The sequence below is a fragment of the Heterodontus francisci genome, chromosome 20 (assembly GCF_036365525.1).
Source record: "Heterodontus francisci isolate sHetFra1 chromosome 20, sHetFra1.hap1, whole genome shotgun sequence".
Taxonomy (NCBI): domain Eukaryota; kingdom Metazoa; phylum Chordata; class Chondrichthyes; order Heterodontiformes; family Heterodontidae; genus Heterodontus; species Heterodontus francisci.
Genome location: NC_090390.1, coordinates 44,708,035 through 44,730,154, shown reverse-complemented (window position 1 = coordinate 44,730,154; position 22,120 = coordinate 44,708,035). Strand labels below are relative to the sequence as shown.

The window sequence follows — 22,120 nt, the reverse complement described above, 5'->3', positions numbered from 1 at the left end:
CTGCTGTCACTTAGTACCCCAGAAAGTCAATCTTGGATGCCGCGAATGTGTATTTGTCCTTGTTGAGTGTCAAATTGTGTTGTGCGAGTTGAGTGAGCACTGTGGATAACCGCTGATTGTGTTCTGCTTCGTCTTTTCCATGGACAACGACGTCGTTGAGAAGGTTAAGCATCACCTCAATGTCTGACAAGACTGAAGAGACAATCTTGTGCAACGTGATAGGTGCTGATCCTACTCCATAAGAAACCTACTGAAACATGCCATTGTATGTAACAAAGGCTGTAAGATTTTGCCTTCGCTCTACTAGGGGTATCTGAAGATAGCTCTGTCGCATGTCGAGCGTTGTGAAGATTGTTGAATCAGGAAATGATGCGATAATTCTTGGATCATAAGGAGCGAGTACATATCTGGAATAAATGCTTTGTTGATCAACTTAAGATCAACACATAGTCTTAAGTTCTCCATTTTTGTGTTATGCAATGACTAGGTTCGATATCCATGGGAATGAGTTGATTCACTCAATGATATCATCAACTTCCAGTCATTTCAGCTCCTGTGACACTTTGGCGCAGATTGCGAACGGAAACCATCTCAAATTTTGCAAAGCAGGCGGAATTGATGTGTCGACGTGAGGAGCATGTACCCCTTAATCTCCCCAAGTCCGATGAATAGGAAAGGGTACTGTTGTGCGTAGTCTTTATCATCGATCACATTAATGTGTGCATGGGTGGGGTCTGCATGTTTGAAGCCAAGCTTATCAAACAGGTCTATCCGCATAAGCCTTTGGTCACATAGAACGTGAACTTATCTAGGCTGACATTTTTGTAGTGTATTGGAACTAAGATCATTCCAAAGACCGGGATAATCGAGTCATCGTAATCTTGAAGAATATGTCGCAGCAGTGAAAGTTGCGAAAAATAACAGTAGAGGTCTTCACTCAATATGAATACTTTTGCACGCACATCAATGAGGAGTGACACTGAAATGCCTGCGATCGCGACTGTGCAATCCTTGAAGTGACCCCCTTACATGGGACTGGCCGCTTTACTGTCTGCGATAGTATACAGATACATTATTTCACTCTCAGGAATAAGTCCCGCCATGTGTCGAACTGACAAAGGGCAGGAATTAGTGGAGCCAGCGGGGCTCTCAGTGCCAGGCCGAAAAGGACGGGGATCCTGCCTCCCCGAGTTGTAGGCCAATCAGCGGACCTGTAGTTCAATAGTGACTGCTGTGCTACCGGGAGCAGTGATCACGGTTGATACTGCAGGAGGCCTGGGCACTAGGCCCAGCGCTGGAGACCCTGAGCCAAGGAAAGTGAGGCGGGGTCGCCAGGGCCTGTCTGGCAGGCCCCGTCGATGGGGAGAGGGAGGGTGGGGTTGAGAGTAAGGGGAGGGGAGGGCTCGGGGAGGTGGGTTGTTTTCTGCCGTGGTCCCTCTGTGGACCACAGATTACCCATAAAGGAGGCCACCCATCCAAACCGGCAGGGAGATCACCTCGTTTCACTGGACGGCCTCCCCATGTGACAGAGGCCCATCGTGTCTGTGACGGCCATCAAGCGCCTAACTATTCTAATCCCATTTTCCAGCACTTGGCCTGTAGCCTTGTATGCTATGGCATTTCAAGTGCTCATCTAAATACTTCTTAAATGTTATGAGGGTTCCTGCCTCTACCACCTCTTCAGGCAGTGCATTCCAGATTCCAACCACCCTCTGGGTGAAATTTTTTTTCTTCAAATCCCCTCTAAACCTCCTGCCCCTTACCTTAAATCTATGCCCCCTGGTTATTGACCCCTCCGCTAAGAGAAAAAGTTTCCTCCTATCTAACCTATCAATGCCCCTCATAATTTTGTATACTTCAATCATATCTCCCCTCAGCCTTCTCTGCTCTAAGGAAAACAACCCTAGCCTTTTCAGTCTCTCTTCATAGCTGAAATGCTCCAGCCCAGGCAACATCCTGGTGAATCTCCTCTGCACCCTCTCCAGTGCAATCACATCCTTCCTATCGTGTGGTGCCCAGAACGATACACAGTACTCCAGCTGTGGCCTAACTAGCGTTTTATACAGCTCCATCATAATCTCTCTGCTCTTCTTTCTATGCCTCGGCTAATAAAGGCAAGTATCCCATATACCTTCCTAACCACCTTATCTACCTGTGCTGCTAAATTCGCTGATCTATGGACAAGTACACCAAGGTCCCTCTGACCCCCTGTACTTCCTAGGGTCCTACCATCCATTGTTTAGTCCTCCCAAAATGCATCACCTCACACTTCTCGGGGTTAAATTCCATTTGCCACAGCTCCGCCCATCTTACCAGCCCATCTATATCGTCCTGTAATCTAAGGCTTTCCTCCTCACTGTTCACGACACCACCAATTTTCATGTCATCTGCGAACTTACTGATTATACCTCCTGTATTCACGTATAAATCATTAATGTACACTACAAACAGCAAGGGGCCCAGTACCGATCCCTGTGGTCACAGGCTTCCACTCACAAAAACAACCCTTGACCATTACCCTCTGCCTCCTGTCACTAAGCCAATTTTGGATCCAGTTTGCCAAATTGCCCTGGAACCTATTGGCACTTAAGGTCCCGCATGGGGGATTGGTTATCAAAAGTCTTACTGAAGTTCATGTAGACTACATCAACTGCTTTACCCTCATCTACACATCTAGTCACCACCTCGAAAAATTCAATCAAATTAGTTAGACAAGACCTCTCTCTGACAAAGCCATGCTGATTATCCCTGCCTCTCCAAATGGAGATTAATCCTATCCCTCAGAATTTTTCCAATAGTTTCCCAACCACTGATGTTAGACTCACCAGCCTGTAATTACCTGGTTTATCCCCTGATACCCTTCTTGAATCATGGTACCACATTTGATGTCCTCCAATCCTTTGGTACCACTAATGTAGCCAGAGAGGATTTGAAAATTTGTGTCAGAGCCCCTGCAATCTCCTCCCTTGCCTCACATAGCAGACTGGGATACATCTCATCTGGGCCTGGGGATTTATCCACTTTTAAGCCCGCTAAAACAGCTAATACTTCCTCCCTTTCAATGCTAATATGTTCAAGTATATCACAATCCCCTTCCCTGATCTCTAAACCTACATGGTCCTTCTCCATAGTGAACACAGATGGAAAGTAATCATTTAAAACCTCACGTATGTCCTCCGGCTCCACACACAGATTGCCACTTTGGTGCCTAATGGGCCCTACTCTTTCCCTGGTTATCCTCTTGCCCTTAATATACCTATAAAACGCCTTAGGATTTTCCTTTATCTTGACCTCCAGTGTTTTTTCATGTCCCCTCTTCGCTGTCATTACTTTTTTAAGTACCCCCCCCCCCACCCCACACTTTCTATACTCCTCTAGTGCCTCTGCTGTTTTCAGCGCCCTGAATCTGCCATAAGCCTCCTTTTTTTTCCCTGATGCAATCCTCTATATCCCTTGACATCCAGGGTTCCCTGGACTTGTTGGTCCTACCCTTCAACTTAACAGGTACATGTTGGCTCTGAACTCACTATTTCCTCTTTGAATGACTCCCACTGGTCTGATGTAGACTTTCCTGTAAGAATCTGTTCCCAGTCCACTTTGGCCAGATTCTGTTTTATCATATTAAAATCGGCCTTCCCCCAATTCAGTAACTTTATTTCCGGTCCCTCTTTATCCTTTTCCATAACTACCTTAAATCTTAGAGTTATGGTCACTATCCCTGAAATACTCCCCCACTGACACTTCTACCACTTGTCCGGCTTCACTCCCTAGGATTAGATCCAGTACTGTCCCTTCAGTTGGCCTCTGGGTGGGAAGGCTGTCGTCGGCCTATCCTACCCCTGAATTAATTGCAGTGTGACGGGAAGGCGACAAGCCATCTGCCTCCCTGCTTCCCTTCGCAATTGTAGAGGCACTCCCCGCCTCCTAGGGGCCCATTAAATCTAGCCTGAAGTCGTCATCTCGACAACTTCATACCTTTTGGAAGTGATTGCATTTTATCCCTCATGCTGGACATGGTGACTGAAACAGCACTGAAACAGGCCCTTTGGCCCACTGCGCCTGTGCTGACCAACTACCACCCATTTATACTAATCCTACATTAATCCCATATTCCCTCTCACATCCTCACCTTCCGTCAATTCTCCTACCACCTACCTATACTAGGGGCAATTTATAATGGCCAATTTACCTATCAACCTGCAAGTCTTTGGCTGTGGGAGGAAACGGAGCACCCGGCAGAAACCCACGCGGTCACAGGGAGAACTTGCAAACTCCGCACAGGCAGTACCCAGAACTAAACCCAGGTCGCTGGAGCTGTGAGGCTGCGGTGCTAACCACTGCACCACTGTGTATTTTCACAATTTGGGCATGTTTTTGAGGGTGCCTGACCGTGATAAGGGAAGTGTTGATGAGCCTGCTGACGTCCCTTTGTCTGTAACCCTTGCACGTGAGCTGATTGGGCAAGATGTGTCTGCAACCCTGAGCCTGAGGGTGTATTTTTGTGTAACATCTTTGAATCGAACATGGCAAATTTGATTTGGATGGCCTTTTCCAAAGTCAAACCATCATCCTCCATGAGTGTGAGTTCCCTAATTGGTGGGATTGAAGTTTTGTTAATTAGTTGGTAATGAATTAGTTCATAAGTTAGTGTGCCAAATTTGCATGTAGAAGCGAACAGACACAATGCTACCACATACTGTTTTATGGGCCCACCATTTTCTTGGCATCTCTGGCAGAATGTGTATCGTTCAATCATCGCAGGCCAAAGTATTTCCCGAGAGCACTTACTGCCTTATTGAATGTAGATGTATCATCGGTTAGCTGCTTGAAAATAAGCTGGCCCTCTGCTCTGAGGCAATATACGAGTATCACCTTCTTGGTGGGCCACCTCTACATCCTTACGTCCATACCTGTAGCAAGCAAGTAGGTTTCAAACCCAGAAATCCATCCGTCCCACAGAATGGGAGGATCTCCTGGCGATGACAGGAAAGGCGCTGGGGCTGATAAATTTAAATTACTCACCATCTTGGTCACCAGATGTTATGTTTCATACCCCAAGCATGAAGACACTAGATGCATGATTTCTCTGTGTGTAGGCTTTATTCAGATGGGTGCCCGGATCTGTCTTTGTTTCACGTTTCACCCTCAGGGTTGACTGACAGCATAGTGTTACGACCGCTCAGAACAAGCCCCCAATCAAAATATATGATTCTGATCACGATGGGAGCAACACACTGTCAATTCAGTCCCGCCGCACCACAGTTTGCATCATATATCTTTAAGTTTTCCAATTTGAAGAAAGCTGCAGCCGAATTGAAACAATCTAATAACCCCCGAAAGAGACGAACCAAACCAGATATTTTAGATATCAACAAATTAACTGTTTATTGAAAAAAAACTAAAATCTTAAACATTACTAAGATAAACCAATATCTAAAGACCTTATAACTTATTATTAAAAAATCTAACTCCTGCGTTTGCATACTCAAACTATCAGTAGTTTGGTTTTTAATTAGCTGCCCGTAAAAACAGAAAAAAACAATAAAGTCTTTGCAGATTGCACTTTCGACAAACGATCTTCTAATTCAATACAGTCCAAGTTCATTTGCAGTCTTCCAAGATCCGATGCGAAAAGGATCCTTCCAGAGATAGGGATTCAACAGTTCAGTTTGGCAGTTCTAATATTAAACTTTTTTTCCAGCAATGAACACAGCAGATCAATAATTTGTTATTTCTTTAAGGAATTCGTTTGGCTTTTTAAAAGTTTGAGAGAGAAACTACACAGGGTCTAAACTGACTTGGAGAGAGAGCTTTCTTATTTACTTCATGTGCTGAATCAGTCTGTCAACTGTGTGGCTCTGCTAGCCAGTTTCAAAGTCAAAATAGATACATTGAAGCCCTGTTCTCCCTCTCTGTCTGGTTGTTGCCTGGCAACCAGAATGCACTTTTGCTCACTGACTCCGGAACTTGCTGTCTTAAGGAAGTACTGATCTTTTATAGCCTTAAAGGCGCACTGCAATATTTCCCGAGGAGAATAAAAAGGATTGTGACAATTGTGAGCAGTCTTACAAACACAGCACAGAGCAATCAAACCCAACAACTTGCATTTATATACTGCCTTGCACAGACTCAGGGAGTCCCAAAGCGCTTTACAGCCAATGAATTACTTTTGAAATGTAGTCACTGTTATAATGTAGGAAAGTATTGTTACGACCGGGTGAGGAAGGGGTCTCGGGCTCCCCTCTCGCCCCTTTCCTGGTTTGGCCGTAACGAGGTTTAACTTTTAAAACACCGTGTTTTTATCTTCACTTCAGTGAGTCCTTGCTCACTGCTTTCTAATTGTAATTGTAAACGAACCAATCAGACAGGCTTTCTTAGGTTTAATCAAGAAAGATGTAAACTTAACACTCTAATTCAGTTAAAATTACTAAAAATACAAAACACAACCAGGCTAGTATACATATGCAATAAACACACATACACAAATACAGAGGAGGAGAAATAATTAAAGTGGGTAGTAAATGGAATTCAATTACTGTCTTTGGTTTGGATGTAAAGATCTTGATTGGCCTTAAGTCTTGCAGTTCTCATTGGGGCCAAGTGCACACTTTCAGCCTTGATTTGCTGGTACCAGAAGGCCGAAGAAGTCCTCTTCAGCTGCTTCCATGGGTTCCTGGAACTTTGCTGGAGAGAGGGGTGTTTTCTTCTTGAAGTTCATTTGCAGTCTGCCCCAAACCTTTCTGTGAGGCACAATTCAATGAATTCCCAGGTAGGCCAGCAAGTTAGTCATGTGCCCATCTCTTTGTTTGCAACAGCATTGCCTGTGAGAGTTGTTGATTCTTCAAAGCTTACTAGACACACTTGGCGAGGGGTGGGGGTGGGCGGGGAGAGTGCAGGTATAGTGCTGGCTCTTACACAGACAAGATGTGGATTATCACTGTTGCCCAGCCCAATCTTGCTAATTGAATCAGGGAGCACTTCCATTGTCTCTTTATTCAACTGTCTCTCAGAATGCAAATGTGCAGCCATGTTTTCAGCTCTGTTTTCTTTTTAAACAAGTTATATCCAATGTCCAGTAAAAGTTCAAATAATGTTCCATCTGACAAAATTGATAAGTTTCCATTTGGCGCGTGTGATTTCGTCACAGTTGAATGTATCTTGAATTCATGTTTACAGAAATCCATTGGTTGCCTAGACTGCAGAGTCCTAGGTTAATCATACATGTACAAATTGCTTAAAATGGTTGAATATAGTGTGAGAAAAGTAAAATGTGACATTAGGGTTTTCTTTGTTGCTGAATATATTGTAGTATCCTGGAAATGCATTGAACTGAGCCTGTAAAAGTAGTAGTGATGTCTGCCTATGGATTATCACTTACTGACCTGCATTTACACTTTGAATTAGTAAGGATGAAAACAATTAAGTGCAGTACATTTAGACATTAATTAACTGCTTGTTTATACACAATTCAAATTATCAAATTATCAAATTTGCTTCATATGCACTATGAATGACTTTTGGTACGAATCACTTGAAAATTATTTGCTGATAGAAATGTTTGTTCCTCTGTTTGAAGATTAGAATCAATAGTAAATGAGAGGGAAATTTTGACAGAGATTTTCTTGGTACTGGCTGCATTATGAACCTATATATAAAGTTAGGTTGCAGATCAGCTATGATCACATTGAATGGTGGAACAGGCTTGAGGGACGAGATGGCTTACTCCTGTTCCTCCGTTCCTATGAATCGTGTAAGAAATGTTACTTGAATTCCAGATTACTAAAAAATTTGAAAATGTTGCAGCGGGGGTATAGCTGGTGAAATTGCTAAGTTATGTTTTTTAATTCCATCACATAAAATCATCTTGTGGGCAGTTAAAACCGCAATAAATATAAATATTAAATCTGTACTGGAAATGTCCTCATATTGTTACTTGTACTAGTAATGGTACTGAAACTGTAATAGCATTAAAGCTGATTTTAGCTAAGTGGAATTAGTAAGGGAGCTACTTTTTTTATTTAGTTCGTCTATAATGGAAGGTTGTTTGTTTTAATTTCGTAAACAGGATTTGCTACTACACAGCATCAAGAAGCACAGCTTATCATTGACGAGTACAGGAGAAAAGTAGACAGGGGGATTCTACCTAGAAAGGCTGTCAGTGAAGTCTGGAAAAAGATAAATGTTAGCAGTGAGTTCAAAATAGTCCAAATTATAAGCTGATTCACTTGCAAGTCTAAATCACACTAGAAGTTAAAAGGCAGTTACAGAATTGAGGGATCATGCAACATCAAAAACTGGGAGAGCATTATTCGAATGTTTTTGGAATAATACCTAAACCCAGTGGATTGTAACTGCCTATATTCATCTTTGGTGCTCATTTGATGTAAAATATACAATCTAATATTATTTCCACCTTCGCTTCATATATTTGTCACTTACTTTATTAAATGTAGTTTTACACTGTGTAAAGATTATGAAGTAAGTAGGTGAATATTAGCAAAATCGATAGTCAATGTAATTTACACTTTTTGAAATATTCCTTTCCCCTAGGTTATGCTTAAAATATGACTCTAACTTAGTTATAGTTTATTTTAAAACTGCTCTCTTCCCTTCAGATAGAGAGTTTTTCATATTTCTATTAGAATCAGTGGTTATATCTTTTTATAAACTCTGTTGAGACATTCTAACGATAAGACAAGAAAAAAGCCTATAATTTTTGTTCAACTATCTCGGATGCTGGTGGTTGCTATGTTTTGCATGACAGCCTGATTCTTCATCTGACATTGCCATTAATTCCCAAGTATTCTTCATTGTTGTAAGTGCATCACTCCCTCAATATTTCCTTTTGAGTGAGATTCCAGTAGCTTTGCTAGTGGTTGTAAAGGTCACCATGGCCCTTAACTTCTTTGCCACTGATTCATTCCAGGCTGCTACAAAGGACATCTCCCATATATCCCAGTCTGCAGTGCACAGCTGCATTATGTCACCAATGCCTGTTCACCCAGGCTAACCAATACATCACTTTTGCCATTGATGGCAACCATCAACACTAGAAAGCTCAAGGATTTGTAGCAGTGGCCGACTTCCCTTCCATCCCGTGTATCATAGACTGCACAAATTGCAATCAGAACTCTAGAAGTCCCCATCTATTTGGCCCACCTATCTGTCCAAGGTGGACACCTGCCTCTTCAATGTGAATCCCAGGGCCTGTATGGTAGCTGTTTGAGATCCACTAAAGCTGCAAAGACTGATAACATTATCTCCTTTTTGTGAGAGTGTGGCTGCAGAGTCCTTGGAAGTGGCCACGCTCTCTACGCTAAACTGCGGTGTTCTGTTGCTATGCGAGATGATGCAACAGGCTGGAAGTAGACTTCAGCATGCATTCAGCCATGGTACTGAAACTCTTTGGCAGTCCTGCCAATACCTGGTATAACTGTTTGTGAGAGATGTGCAGTTTTATTTGCCTAGCTGGGCCCTTGAAGTCTTCATCTCTTTCCTGTTTAGCAGAGATGATCTTGACCTCTGGCAAGCTGTCTTCTGGGCTTCTCTAGTGAGGTCGTTGAACCTTTTCCTACATTAAAGCCATGTTCTGGGGGTGATACTGCCAGATCTTATCAGCCACCTCTGTCTCCGACTGCTGGATTATCTTCCTGAGTATTTTCCTGTGGGCACTAGGGAAAATGTACCTCCCTCCTTGCCCTGACCTGCACCACCAAGACCTCCACAGAGACGTCAGGAAATCTAAGGGCTGACCTTTTACTTGTTACTGCCTAATGTTATTCTGTCCCCACTGTTCCAAAGAAACTTGGCACACGGGAATGCAACCTCGTTTTATGGGATGCAGTCCTACTTTAAATAGATCTCCGGCAGTCTGCTGGAAATTGTGCAATGAAACTGGATGGACTGCCTGTTTCTCAACACGGTCAGGTAGGGAGCCTGTTAGAGTTCTGCATGTTAAGTCCTGGGAAAATTGCACAGGCCTCACACTGGTGATATTGACAGCTTGCACCACCTGAACCTGCCCAATTCCTAGCCAGAGTTAAAATTGAGACTTGAGTGTGGAAAATGGATAGGTTACGATTGGGTACCAAAAGCATTAATGAAGAAGAGTGTTTTGAGGTGACTCTTGAAATCATAGAAAGGGGTGGCAAGCCAAAGGGAACTGGGTAGAGAATTATAGATAGCAGGAATGTAGTACCTGAGCAAGCAATCACTGATAACATGGAGGAAGCAAAAGGCAGAGAAGTCTGGTGTTAGAGTGGCAGAAAGAATATGCAAGGACATAAGGCAGGGAAAGGTTGTTAAGATAAGGTGTGGTGTAACCATGGAAAGCTTTAAAAGCAAAAGAAGAATTTTAAATTTGATGTGCTTGAGGTATAGAGTACCTATATTGCAGCATGAACAAGGTGGGGTAATGAGAGTCTGAAACTTGGTGAAAATGAGGACGAGTGATGTGGCATTGAAGTTGATGCAGGGAGGACACCGGAGAAACACTGACTAGAGCTTTGATAGCAGAAAAGGAGAGATAGGAATAGAAGTGGGCAATGTTGTGGAAGTGAAAGAAAATAATTTTGGTCATGGAATTTAATGGGAGTCAGTGAGTAGGGGAAATGGGTGTCTGAGTTCAGCATCAAGCAGGATTCCAAGGTTCCACACTTTTGTATCAGCTTGAAAAGGAAGTCATTGAGTCGCTGACAGGAATGGAAGCCGAGTGGCCTACTCCTGCTCCTAATTTGTATGTTCGTATGTGAGATGGACTCAGTTTGCCAACTTTTGGCTAGAGGAAGTTTTGGCTCATCTTGGTCTCGATATCACACCAACTTTTTGAAATTGTCTCAATGACCTTTAGATGAATGGAGGAAGTAGAGAGGTCGAGCTGTGCATACATGTGGAAGTTAAGCACCTACCTCTAGATAAAGTTGCAAAACGGTAGCATGTAGATAGTGAAAGGCAGCGGAGCAAGGATGAGCAGAAAAAGAGAATGTGTTGGCAGTAATATAAGCCCTGATTTTAACCTAACCCAGCTGGTGGGAACAGGGCTGGTGCAGCTCAGACACCTGTTCTACATGCTACCTGATTATATCCTCCATTAAAGTCATATTACAATTATTTTTCGATTTTGTTCACGTGCATAAGAGTAAATGTTGAATTGTGAATATAGAGAATACATGGCAGGAAGTAATGTGGGTATATTTATTTTCAGTTCATTGCTGCGCTGACATGAGTTTTATTTGTGCAAACACATTTTAATGTCTGATTTATTTTCTTTGGTATTATTTGGTCGATGGTCAGAATTAGTGAAAAATGGCACAGTATTTAGAGGCCCCATGAGTGAAAATAGTGAACTCTGTAAAAGAGCAAGCAATAAGGCGAGCCAACCAGGATAGAAAAATAGAATGACGAGAGTAAAAGAGGGCATGCCCAGGAGCGTAGAGGAAAAATATTCAGGGGCATAACAATCTTGGAGAGGAGCCCCAATGACGTAGTTGTATACTTAGTAGGTGAGAGGGGATTGAGGCACATGTGCTAATATTGGAAAGATAGCCACAGCAGTGGTGCCTGATACCTGTGAATGATAATAGGTAAACACAACTTATGGCATAAATTTTAAAAACACAGGTATATAGTAGCAGATCTAACTTGAATCATTTATTTAAAAATAAAATTGCAACCTGCAAAAGCAGAATTATTTAAATTTTGAAGCTGTTTGATCATTGATATTAACACATGTTTCAGAGAGTTGTTTGAGAGTTGCTTGGTATTTTAAAGATTTAATTACGGAATGAAGCGAGGAGATGTTGGCATAAGTAATGCATAATTTATGTGCAATACAAAGAAAATGATCTTGTGCAATATTTAGAGTTCTTATGAAAACTATATCTGTGTTTATAAATTTCTGTCATCAGTCTTCTACACTGGGGTGGACATCCTGTCATAAACTTGCATTTTGCATTACAAATTTGAGCATTTGTTATGTGGACTCCAATATCCCAACAGCTGCTTAAACTATTGTCAACAATTTTGCTTGGGTGGAATAATTATCATTTGTATTTTTCCTTTCCATTCAATTTTCTTGTCCAATTTGAAGCTCTCTTTTTTTGCTAGACATCAATTGGCACTGTGTCAGTGCAAAGTGGAACTTTATTTCCACAGCTGTGCTGTCAGCTGGGAAACCTCTGATAATCCAAGCATTTCAGTTTAGAGGATGTCGACAGCAGCAGTCACTAGCTGGAAAAGTTTTAATGATACAATACCCAGATCATCCGAGACAAGAAAGAGGAAAGAAAATTGTTTTTTCAAGCCTGTTGTGATTTGTTCTGGAAATTCTGCAGAAAATTGGTTTATCTGCACATTTTGTCCCATGAATGGAAATTCCTTACAGCAACGCAATTGAATCTTGACTATTTTGTAAATAAAATACATACAAACTAGGAGTAGGAGTAGGCTATTCGGCCCCTCGAGCCTGCTCTGCCATTCTATAAGATCATGGCTGAGTTGTTTGTGGACTCGGGTCCACTTTCCTGCCTACCCCGATACCCTTTGACTCCCTTGTTTGTCAAGAATCTGTCTACCTCTGCCTTAAAAACATTCAATAACCCTGCCTCCACCGCTCTCCGGGGAGGAGTGTTCCACAGACTCACGACACTATGAGAAAAAAATTACTGCTCATCTCTGTTCTAAATGGGAAATGCCTTATTTTTAACAAAGTGATTGATGACAACGCTACGTCATCAGAATGCGCCGCGGTGCGCACATGCGCACACGGGCTCCGGCCATCTGCGCATGCGCTGCGGTCCGGATTGCCAGGACCAGTTTGCGCATGCGCAGACGACGTCATCGCGTAACGTCATCTTCCTCGGGGAACACGCCAGGTTGGCCTTTGCGCATGCGCAGACTGGTCCTGGCAATCCGCAGCGCATGCGCAGATGGCCCGAGACCATGTGTGCATGTGCGTCAATCTTCCGAAAGCTTCGCCGCGAGTTTTTGAAAATGGAAGGAGGAGAGGTTTTGGCGGGCATTTTATCTCAATTATTTAGTCATTTTGGACATTTGCTTCATTTTTATTAGACAGAGGAGATTGTTCCAAGGTAAGTTGCTCTGAAAATACATTTCAAGGGAGGGGAGGGAAGGGAAGGGGGGGGAAGGGAGGGAGGAACGGGGGGGGGGGGAAGGGAGGTCGGGAGGGAGGTCGGGGGGAGGGAAGGAAGGGAGGTCGGGGGGGAGCAGCGGAGCGGAAGGGGAGTGCCTTTTTCTGTGCATGCGCCATAAACACAAGGACTGGCTGATGAGATGGAGCCAATTAATTTGCCCAACAATTGCCCGGAAGCACCTTCGGATGGAGGTGGCCACGCGCTGGACATCAGTCGCGTGCCACAATCCATGGATCCTGAGTGTTTCACCCCCTGGCCTAATGATCTGATGGACCATACATACGCCTGCCTGTTCAAAGCTCCACTTCCCCCACCTGCGGTACCCTCTCCTTGCTGTTCAGTTACACAGTCACCTGTTCCTGCACCCATCCAAGCAGTGCACGTGGACACACAGCCACATGTTTCCCCATCCGCCCTTGAAACAACCATGTAGAGCCTTGTGAGACTCTGCAATTGCCAGCTGCTGCCTGTCAAGCAGAGAAGGCGTCCAAAGGGGTCAAGCACTTGGGGAACATTCAGCAAGAAGAGACTGAGCACTAAAAGAAACAAGCATGCCGTGTCCAGTGGTAGCACAAATGTGAATACTCTTGCTGCGTACACAACTGGTGAGGTGGGAGTGCAGCCACACCATTCTCCATCCTCAGTGTTGCTTTAAGGCAAAGGTAGATAAGAGTGAAAGAAATGGAAGATGATGCTGATAGTAGTAGGCAGGATTAAATGGGAATGGATGGGAAGACGCACGAGTAGCATAACCACTAGCAGGGAACAGCTGGGCTAAATGGCCTGCTTTATGTTCATAGTCCAAAAGAAATGTGCTTCTTTTTCCAGCACCCTCACATCATTCATGTTTTCCCTGAGAGCAGCATTGAACCATCACGAGATAGGGGCAGTTACATCATCCTGACTCCTACAGCTGAGGTGGGTACTAAGTGATTCATTGGCCTATACTGCAGAGCATAAAGCATGCGCAACAGTAATTTCATTGGAGGGAGGGAAGCTCTGACACTGATGTTCTTTCATTATTTCCTTTCGTGTAAAATGTGCCCTTGAGAAAACAATCCTTGACACTTAAGGACGGCATTCCAGCAAAGGAGGCAGTGCAGGAGATGACACAAGGATGTGATGATTCCTGCATCTGAGGTGGGTAATAAGTGCTTCATTGGCGACGTTATCAATTGGTGCCTTCACTGCAGAACTTAAAAAGGTGTGCGCAACAGTAATTTCAGTGGATGGAGGGAGGCAAGCTCTGACTCTGATTTGCTTTTCTTCTTTTCATGTAAAACATGCCGTCGAGAAAACAATCCTCGAGACCTACGGTCAGCATTCAAGCAACGAAGGCAACTGGATCATGCTGCGGAGCTCATCACGATGTGGAAAGGAACATTGCATTGATGGATGAATTGGGAATGCACATTGGGATGTGCTTGGGGAACATTCACCAAGAATAGACTGAGCTCAGACTCTTGTGACTTTGCCTTCTTCACATGGAAAATACAGTAGTGGAATAGAGAGCCAAGCGTTCATTCACCACAAGGCTCTCCAGGAACAATCTCTTTAGCTGTGCATAGCAGAGACTCGGCCTGTCTGTCTAACGGGAATGCTGGACACAACACTCATGTATCCATGCACAGCAGTTCCTCGGATACTTAATGAACTTAATAAAACTTTTCAATAATTAAACCCAGAATTGTTGAGGTTTTGTTTTGCATGCTATTTCCCCGACTTTGCAACTGCACTTCAGATATTCAACTATGGTGGAGGTAGGGGGGTAAAGGAGGGGTGGAGGTAGGGGGGTAAAGGGGGGGTGGGTGAAGAGGGGGAGGGGTGGGGAGAGCGGGGAGGGGTGGGGAGAGGGAGCATGCAAAATGCAGGGACCAGACAGTTGCAATGCCTGAAGTACAGTGGAGAAGTAGAGAAAGCAACTGGATTGGGCATCCGCAGCTGGAGGGAACGGCTGAATGGAGAGGGCCGGAAGCGAGAGAGCCGCGGGGAGCGAGAGTGCGAAGACCTTGGTGTCACCGGGTCCAGGGACTGGCCAGTAAGTCTTTTGCTGTTGTGTTTATGGCGCATGCACAGAAAAAGGCACTTCTCTTCCGTTCCGCAGCTCCCCCCCCCCCCACTCTCTCCCCTTCTCCCCCCCCCCCCACTCTCTCCCCTTCTCCCCCCCCCCACTCTCTCCCCTTCTCCCCCCCCACTCTCTCCCCTTCTCCTCCCCCCACTCTCTCCCCTTCTCCTCCCCCCACTCTCTCCCCTTCTCCTCCCCCCACTCTCTCCCCTTCTCCTCCCCCCACTCTCTCCCCTTCTCCTCCCCCCACTCTCTCCCCTTCTCCTCCCCCCACTCTCTCCCCTTCTCCTCCCCCCACTCTCTCCCCTTCTCCCCCCCCTCACTCTCTCCCCTTCCTCCCCCCCCTCACTCTCTCCCCTTCCTCCCCCCCCTCACTCTCTCCCCTTCCTCCCCCCCTCTCCCCTTCTCCCCCCCTCCCCTTCTCCCCCCCTCCCTCTTTCTCCCCCCCCTCCCTCTCCCTCTTTCTCCCCCCCTCCCTCTTTCTCCCCCCCTCCCTCTCCCTCTCTTCCCCCCCCTCCCTCTCCCTCTCTTCCCCCCCCCCTCCCTCTCCCTCTCTTCCCCCCCCCCTCCCTCTCCCTCTTTCTCCCCCCCTCCCTCTCCCTCTTTCTCCCCCCCTCCCTCTCCCTCTTTCTCCCCCCCTCCCTCTTTCTCCCCCCCTCCCTCTCCCTCTTTCTCCCCCCCTCCCTCTCCCTCTTTCTCCCCCCCTCCCTCTCCCCCTTTCTCCCCCCCTCCCTCTCCCTCTTTCTCCCCCCCTCCCTCTCCCTCTTTCTCCCCCCCTCCCTCTTTCTCCCCCCCCCTTTCTCCCCCTCCCTCCCCCCCCTCCCTCTTTCTCCCCCCCCTCCCTCTTTCTCCCCCCCTCCCTCTTTCTCCCCCCCCTCCCTCTTTCTCCCCCCCCTCCCTCTTTCTCCCCCCCCTCCCTCTTTCTCCCCCCCCTCCCTCTTTCTCCCCCCCCTCCCTCTTTCTCCCCCCCCCTCCCTCTCCCTCTTCCCCCGGCACCGCTACCGCTGGTCTCCCCGCGTTCCGGCCATTGTATTCTGCCACGTGTTTGTTAGGTTTCATCTGTGATTTTTTGAGCAGTGCCATCTTTATTCCTGGCAGCTGCTACAGTCGCAGGCTGTGATGTTTTCGTGGCACATGCTGTATCTGCGCATGTGCCAAAACAGCGCCACCTACCGATCGCGTTGTCAACAATTGCTGTCTATTTTTAAACTGTGCCCCACTAGTTTTATTCTCTCCCACAAGGGGAAACATCCTTTCAACATTCACCCTGTCAAGTCCCCTCAGGATCTTGCATGTTTCAAACAGATCTTCTCTCATCCTTCTAAACTCCAATGAATACAGAACCAACCTGTCCAACTTTTCCTCATAAGATAACTCTAAGATTATACAGTTAAACAAAATGCATAACATTGCCATTATAATAATTAATGCTGCCCCAAATCAAGTATGAAGCAACCCAGTATTTTTGCATTTGAAGCCACCTACCAAATCCTCCTATTCCTATTGCCATATTTTCTTTGTCTATTTGCAGAGGATCGTCAGGATCACAAAAGTCTCCAACGTTGCCATCAACTCTGTTCTATGATGAATCCATAGGACATGTAATTCAACCAGGGAGAGATACTCCCATCTAGTGGCCTGGCTGAAGAGTGGCTAAGCTTGTGCCTTTGCACCTCTCCTTCAGATTTCAATGCTGTTTGTCCTACCATAACATAATCTAAATCTCCATCCTAGCCAGAGGCTGCTCCTTCTAGGCTCTTGATACAGCTGTATTTTTGGGACCTAGTCATTTTTAATACAATTAGCTGGCTATATTCTGTTATTCATGTCTGTATATAAGAGCCATTGAAGTTATTGTTCACTGAAAGCCATCAACTAATACTATTTCTGTTACTGAGTATGCTTTATGTAACCAGCTCTAAAATATATATTTTGACTCCACAAATAACACTGTTGTGCTTTGGATGGAAACTAACTAGCAGATAGGGTTCAATCTCCGAGTTACAATGAACGTAATATCCAGGTTTAGGCAGATGTTGCAGATTGCATAATGTGTAGGTCCCTTGTTTTTTTGCGGCAAATGTCAATGATTTAGACTTAAATGAAGGGAGCATGGTGAAAAAGTGTGCAGGTATTACAAAAATTGGCTATGTAGTTCTTAGTGAGGAAGAAAAATGTTGATTGTAGAACAAATGAATGGAATGGTCAGGTGGGCAGAAAAGTGGCAAATGGAACTCAATCTGGAGAAGCCGGAGTTAATGCATTTAAGGAGGGCAAACAGGGCAAGGGAATACACAATAAATGGTAGGATACTGAGAAGTATAGAGGAGCACAGAAACGTTGGAGTCCCTGAAGGCAGCAGGATAGGTAGATAAGCTGGTTAACAAGGTATACAGGATACTTTCCTTTATTAGACAAGACATAGAATATAACAGCAAGGAAGGTGTGCTAGATCTATATAAAACACTAATCATGCCACAGCTAGAGTAATGTGTACAGATCCGGTCACCACATTACAAGAAGGATATGATCACACTAGAGGGATTTATGAGGATGTTGCCAGGAATGGAGAATTTTAGCTATGAGGAAAGATTAATTAGGCTGGGATTTCTTTAGAACAGGGGAGGCTGAGGTGGATTTCATTGTCATGTATTAAACTATGAGGAGCTTAGATAGAGTGGATCAGAAGGAGCTATTTCCCTTAGCAGAGAGATCAATTACCGGGGGCATAGATTTAAAGTAATTGGTAGAAAGATTAGTTGGCAGTTGGGATCTAGAACTCACTGCCTGACAGGGTGGTAGAAGCAGAAACCCTCATTGTATTTAAAAAGCAATGGCTACGCACTTGAAGTGCTATAACTTACAAGACTACAGACCAAGAGCTGAAAAGTGGGATTAGGCTGGATTGCTCTTTTCCGGGGGACACAGACGCAATGGGCCGAATGGCTTCTTTCTCTGCTGTAAATTTCTATGATTCTATGTCTATAGCTGGAGTCTTAATAATGCTATTAAATGAAGTTTTAATGCAGGCAGCCAGGTGAAATTGCTATGTAACTGGTTTATAGGATCTACGGAAAAAAAGCTTGTCTCTGTTTATTATTGTTTAGAAAGCTCAGTCAAGACTATTGAATACACAATGCAGTCTTATATTTGTGTGTGTATACATGTATTTATATTTGAGACATATCCTATGTAAATGAACATGTCTGTTGGTTATGTGTTATTTAAGTAGTAAACTTGATTTTTGGAATTCTTTTATAATAGTGTGTCCATCAAGTTACATATACTGTTTTCTTTAAGTACCCTGAATTTTAGGATCCACTCCTGCTTATTATCCATACGCTTTGACTTCATACATCACATCGAACGGTATTAAATTTTAGTGACCAGTCCTTTGATTTTTTTTTTTTAGAAATGCCATTAATTGAAAAACTACAACTGAATGTACGAACAGAATCAAGTTTAGGTTTCTCTGATGAAAAAGAGTGGCAACGATTCAAAACACTGAAACAGAAACTAATGCAAGAAGAGAAAAGGGAAGATTCTTTCCAATCTAGGAAAGTCTGGGGTGCTGGGTTCCTGTCAACTACATCTAACATCCCTAGGTAAATGAAAACATGAATATAACTGTGAATTATATACTTTGCTAGACAGCTAGACCCAGCGTGAGAGCAAGCTTGGTATTCTTTCTCTTTCATGCATATTGTGCTCTGCATTGTTTCTGTAATGAAGATCCCTTTTTATGCACGCAGGTTGTTGGCCTAACTCGTAAACCCCCTGCCAGGTGGCCCAAATGGGTACAATGGGGTAAAATGCCACTCCATTCCCATCAAGTACCCTGCTGGGTGTCAACCCAGTATTTGATGGCATGCGCTCTGGTCTCCTGCTCGCTGAGCTAGGCATAGCATTAGTTCTCAATAATAACAACAAAAACTTGAATTTATATAGTGCCTTTAATGTAGTGAAATGTCCCAAGGTTCTTCATGAGAGTGTTATCAAACAAAATTTGACACCGTGCCACCCGAGATATTGAGGCCCATGATCAAAAGCTTGGTCAAAGAGGTAGATTTTAAGGAGCTTCTTAAAGGAGCAAAGAGAGTTGGAGAGGTTTAGGGCGGGAATCCCAGAGCTTAGGGCCTTGGCACCTGAAGGCATGGCTGCCAATGGTGGAATCATTAAAATCACGGATGCTCAAGAGTGAAGATATTTCAGGTGGTTATAGGCCTGGAGGAGATTACAGAGATAAGGTGGGGGTGAGGCTATGGAGGGATTTGAAAACGAGCATGAAATTTTTTAAAATAGAGATATTGCTTAGCCAGGAGCCAATGTACATCAACGAGCACAGGGGTGATGAGTGAATAGGACTTGGCGTGAGTTAGGACATGTGCAGCAGTTTTGGATGATTTCAATGGGCAGAACATGGGAGGCCAGCCAGGAGTGCATTGGAATTGTAAAGGCTAGAGGTCATAAAGGCAAAGATGAAGGTTTCAGCAGCAGATGAGCTGAGGGAGGGGTGGCGTCAGGCGATGTTACAAAGATGGAAATAGGCAGTCTTAGTAGTAGCACAGATATGCGATCAGAAGCTCATCTCGAAGTCAGCTATGACACCAAGGTTGCAAATAGTTTGGTTCAGCTCAGACAGTTGCCAGGGAGAAGGATGGAGTTGGTGGCTAGGGAGCAGTGTGTGTGGTGGGATCAAAGACAATGGGTTCAGAATATTTTGTTGTAGAAAATTCCTACTTATCAAGTACCTAATGTTGGGCAAGCAGCCTGACAATTTAGAGATGGTAGGGGGGGTCGAGAGAAGTGGTGGTGAAGTAGAGTTGGGTGGCATCAGCGTACATGTGGAAACTAATGCTGGGTTTCTGGATCCTGTCGCCAAGAGGTGGCATGCAGATGAGAAATAGGAGGGGACCAAGGATAGATGGGGGACACCCGAGGTAATGGTGCGGGAAGAGAAGTCATTACAGGTGATTCACTGGCTATGACTGGATAAGAATGGAACCGGGAGAGTGCAGTCCCATCAATCTGGAAGGCAGTGGAAAGGTATTGGAGGAGGATGATGGTGTCAGCTGTGTCAAAGGCTACACAGGTCAACAAGGACAAGAACACAAGAAATAGGAGCAGAAGTAGACTATATGGCCCATCGAGCCTATTCCACCATTCAATATGATCATGGCTGATCTTGGGCTTCAATTCCACTGTCCTGCCCACTCCCCATAACCCTTGATTCCCTGTGAGACCAAAATTCTATCTATCACAGCCTTAAATGTATCCAATGATGGAGCATCCACAAGGATACCGCCTCTGGGGTCGAGAATTCCAAAGATTCACAAGCCTTTGAGTGTCGTAATATCTCCTCATCTCAGTCCTGAATGATTGGCTCCATATCATGAATCTGTGCCCCCGCGTTGAAGATTCCCCGACCAGTGGAAACAGCTTTTACCCTATCAAGCCCTTTCAGAATCTTGTATGTCTCAATTAGATCACCTCTCATTCTTCTAAACTCCAGAGAATATAGGCCCAATTTACTTAGCTTCTTATCAAAGGACAACCCCCTCATCCCAGGGACCAATTTAGTAAATCTTCGCTGCACTGCCTCCAGTGCAAGTATATCCTTTCTTAAATGTGGAGACCAAAACTGCACACTGTTACCCCTATTCCCCTTGCAATAAAGGCCAACATGCCATTTGCCTTCCTAATAGCCTGCTGCACCTGCATGTTAACTTTCTGCGTTCCTTGTACAAGTACCCCCAAGTCTCTCTGAACATCAATACTTACCAGTTTCACACCTTTTAAAAAATATTCTGCCGTTCTATTTTTATGATCAAAGTGAAGAACTTCACACTTCCCTACATTATATTCCATTTGCCATCTTGTTGCTCACTCAGCCTGTCTATATCTTTTTGCAACCTCCCTATGTCCTCCCCACAGCTTACCTTTCCACTGAGCTTTGTGTCATCAGCAAACCTAGATATATTACTCTCTGTCTCTTCATCCAAGTCATTAATATAGAGTGTAAATAGCTGATGCCCCTGCACTGATCCTTGCAAAACCCCACTATTCATTGCCTGCCAACTTGAAAATGCCCCATTTATGCCCACTCTCTGCTGCCAGTCTGTTAACCAATCCTCTAACCACACTAATATATTACCCCCAACACCATAAGCCCTTATTTCGCTTATTAATTTTTTATGTAGTAGCTTATCGAATGCCTTTTGAAAATCCAGGTATACTACATCTACTGGTTCCACTTTATCTACCCTACTAGTTACATCCTCAAACAACTCTAATAAATTTGTCAAATAGGATCTCCCTTTAGTAAAACCATACTGACTTTGTTCGGATCATACTATGCTTTTCCAAGTGCAATGTTAAGACTTCTTTAAATAATAGTTTCCAACATCATCCCAACAACTGATGTTAGACTAACTGGCCTGTAGTTCCCTGCTCTCTCTACCTCCTCTCTTGAAAAGCAGTGTAACATTTGCCAACTTCCAATCTGATGGGACCATTTCTGAATCTAAGGAATTCTGGAAAATCCTAGCTAGTGCATCCACTATCTCTTCAGCTATCTCTTTAAGAACCCTAGGATGTAGGCCATCGGGTCCCAGTGACTGGTCAGATTTTAGTCCCACAATACTTTTTTCTTGGCTGTTATCAATATCCTTAATTTCCTTAATATTGATATCAATATCCTTAATTTCCTCACTCTTTTTAGCCTCTTTAGGTGACTGCCTATTTCTGGTATGGAACTAGTGTCTTCCACTGTGAAGACAGGCACAACATATTTGTTCAATACCTCTGCCATTTCCTCATTCCCCATGATGATTTCTCCTGTCTCTGCCTCTAAGGAACCAACATCTACTTTAGCTACTCTCTTCCTTTTTGTGTACTTATAAAA

The 22,120-nt window shown here is 44.3% G+C and overlaps 1 protein-coding gene across 2 annotated transcripts in view; it reads left to right on the top strand.

Annotated features, from left to right (window-relative positions):
- LOC137380604 (leucine-rich repeat-containing protein 27-like) overlaps window positions 1–22,120 on the top strand; it is a 130,475-nt gene that overhangs the window by 63,861 nt on the left and 44,494 nt on the right. For both annotated transcript variants that reach the window (XM_068052680.1, XM_068052679.1), the window contains one exon: window positions 18,629–18,821. In XM_068052680.1, coding sequence (XP_067908781.1) covers window positions 18,629–18,821 — 193 coding nt within the window. The remainder of the gene's footprint in view (window positions 1–18,628; window positions 18,822–22,120) is intronic.